The sequence below is a fragment of the Babylonia areolata genome, chromosome 25 (genome assembly GCF_041734735.1).
Source record: "Babylonia areolata isolate BAREFJ2019XMU chromosome 25, ASM4173473v1, whole genome shotgun sequence".
Lineage (NCBI taxonomy): Eukaryota > Metazoa > Mollusca > Gastropoda > Neogastropoda > Buccinidae > Babylonia > Babylonia areolata.
In genome coordinates this window covers 36,566,800-36,570,023 of record NC_134900.1, presented here as the reverse complement: position 1 = coordinate 36,570,023, position 3,224 = coordinate 36,566,800, and the positions used below count along the sequence as shown (strand labels likewise).

The 3,224-nt window shown below is 45.3% G+C and overlaps 1 protein-coding gene across 1 annotated transcript in view; it reads left to right on the top strand.

Annotated features, from left to right (window-relative positions):
• Positions 1–314: 314 nt before the first annotated feature.
• The window catches only part of LOC143299699 (sulfoquinovosidase-like), a 22,429-nt gene continuing 19,519 nt past the window's right edge, over positions 315–3,224 (top strand). Inside the window, exons 1-2 of the mRNA XM_076613063.1 lie at positions 315–469; positions 2,004–2,192. Of these exons, the coding sequence (XP_076469178.1) occupies positions 317–469; positions 2,004–2,192 (342 nt within the window). The 5' untranslated portion in view covers positions 315–316. The remainder of the gene's footprint in view (positions 470–2,003; positions 2,193–3,224) is intronic.

Below are 3,224 nucleotides of genomic sequence, written 5' to 3'. Positions count from 1 at the left end.
AACCCCCTTCGTGTGTACTATACGCAAGCAGAAGATCAAATACGCACGTTAAAGAACCTGCAACCCATGTCAGCGTTCGGTGGTTTGATGGAAACAAGAACACACCAAGCATGCACACCCCCGAAAACGGAGTATGGCTGCCTACATGGCGGGGTAAAATCGGTCATACACGTAAAAGCCCACTCGTGTACATGCGAATGAACGTGGGAGTTGCAGCCCACGAACGAAGAAGAAGAGTTATGATCTTTCTTTTTTTTTAATTCATTATTATTATTATTATTATTATTATTATTATTTGTCTCCCGTCACAGACGATATGAGGAGGTGTGCAGTAAAACACGGGGAACAACCCCCGCCTTTCACCCCCTTGCTGTTGTTACTGATGGGTTGTCTGTCCCTGGGGGAGTGCGCTCCCTTCAGACTGGACCAGAAAAATGACGGCTTTGAGGTCCACGTGAACAATGTGATGGTAAGTTAGTCGTGGTGGTGATGGTAAGTCAGCAGCGGTAGAGATTGATGGTAGATCAGCAATAATAGTAACTGATGGTAAGTTAGCAGTGGTAGTGATGGTATGTTAGCAGCGAGTAGTGATTGATGGTAACTTAGCAGTAATAGTAACTGGTGGTAAGTTAGCAGTGGTAGTGACTGGTGGTAAGTTAGCAGTGGTAGTGACAGGTGGTAAGTTAGCAGTAGTTGTGACTGATGGTAAGTTAGCAGTGGTAGTGGCCGGGGGTAAGTTAGCGGTGGTAGTGACAGGTGGTTAGTTAGCAGCGGTAGTGGCTGGCGGTAAGTTAACAATGGTAGTGGCTGATGGTAAGTTAGCAGTGGCAGTGACAGGTGATAATTTCAGCAGTGAATGTGTTTCAGTTTCAGTTCCTCAAGGAGGCGTCACTGCGCTCGGACAAATCCATATACGCAACACCACATCTGCAGGGCAGATTGCCTGACCAGCAGCACACCCCAACGCGCTTTGTCAGGCCTTGAGTGCACTGAGTATGTGTTTGTGTACCCATAAGCGTGGATTTCTTTTACATAATTTTGCGAGAGGACAACACTTGTGCTGCCATGGGTAGTTTTACAGTGCGTCAAGTGCGTATTGCGCACCGGACCTCAGTTTGTCGGCTCCTCGTCTCAGATTGATTAATTGTGTGTTTTTCATTCGTTCATTCATTTACCGTTGCACTTGTGTCTTATAAACCTTACGGTTTCATGACAATAAAATCTATTCTATTCTATTCTATTCTATTCTATTCTATTCTATTCATCCGAAAGACTAGGCGCTCAGTTTGATTGTCCAGTCAAACTTGGGTGGAAGGGCGATAGGATCGGGATTCGAACCCAGACCATCGCAGACACTGTGTTGGCAGATATGTGTCTCAGCCATTCGACCACCTTCCTTCTCAGTGACTGTGGTGGTAAGGTAAGCAGTGGTAGTGAATTTTGATGCTTTGAAAGAAGTGAGGTCAGTCAGCTGCTGATAAAATTGTGACAATGATAGTGGGGTTTGTGTTGTTTTTGTTGTTGTTTTTTAACAGAGCTAGTAACAGTGGCATTTACTAACTTGCGGTCATGGTCAAACTGATGTGATAGGATTGTAGTGAAAGTTGACATACATACGAGCACGCACATAGACACACACACGCGCGCGCACACACACACACACACACACACACACACACTCACACACACACACACACACACACACACACACACACACACACACACACACACACACACACACACACACTTGAAAGGGAAAGTACGTTTTAGTGAAGAACAAACGAACACTAACACACACACACACACACACACACACACACACACACACACACACACACACACACACACACACACACACACACACACACACACACACACACACACACACACACACACACACACACACACACACACACACACACACACACACACACTAATCTGGGGGACACCAATTCGGAGGAACTACAGAAGTATATTTTGTTGTTGTTTTTTGTCCATTCCAGATATTCAAGCACTCCACGGACAGCCCTATGCTGTATGGCGGGAATGGGGAAACACAATTCGTGGAGGCCAAGGGTAACTTCCGGATCGAGGATTACGTCACTTCCCGTGTTCCGCTGACCAAGTCAGACATCCAACAACAATCTGGCGATCCTACTGTGGTGAAGCTGTCGTCTGATGATGACCATTATGTCAGTTTTCAACCACGTATCCTTCGTTTTTTTGTTTATATATATATATATATATATATATATATATATATATATATATATATATATATATATATATATATATACTTAATATTTATCTGTCTCTGTTGTTTCTCTGTCAGACGGGCGTAATAGCCGAGTGGTTAAGGCATTGGACTGTCAATCTGAGGGCCCCGGGTTCGAATCACGGTGACGGCGCCTGGTGGGTAAAGGGTGGAGATTTTTACGATCTCCCAGGTCAATATATGTGCAGACCTGCTAGTGCCTGAACCCCCTTCGTGTGTATATGCAAGCAGAAGATCAAATACGCACGTTAAAGATCCTGTAATCCATGTCAGCTTTCGGTGGGTTATGGAAACAAGAATATACCCAGCATGCACACCCCCGAAAATGGAGTATGGCTGCCTACATGGCCGGGTAAAAACGGTCATACACGTAAAAGCCCACTCGTGTTCATACGAGTGAACGCAGAAGAAGAAGAAGAAGTTTGTCTGTCAGTATCTGTCTGTCTGTCTATTTGTCTCTCTTTCCCTCTCTGTCCCTGTCCCTGTATCTCTCTGTTTCGATCTTTCTCCACCCCCACCCCCCCACACGCCCCCTCTCTCAATGTCTCTGTGTCTTCCTCTCTCTCTCACCCTCTCTCTCAGCACCTTTCCCTCCCCATCTCTATACCACTCTCCCACTCTCTCCCTCTGTCTGTCTGTCTGTCTGTTTATCAATACCATGCTTGTGCCAATGTGTGTGTGTGTGTGTGTGTGTGTGTGTGTGTGTGTGTGTGTGTCTGTCTGTGTTATTATTTACCGTGCTTATGTTTTTATGTAGTATTGTATTCACATGCTATGACTTTAAGTAGCATTGTGCAGTGCATGCAATGACATATATAATGTAGTACTGTGTAGTGTAGACCCTGTTTCATTTCCTCAAGGTATCGCCAGTCCATCCCCACTTTCGTCTCAGGATCTGTTTCTCCACTGGTTCCCGTCCCCCTCTTTGCCATAGGTCATCGTTTCTAAT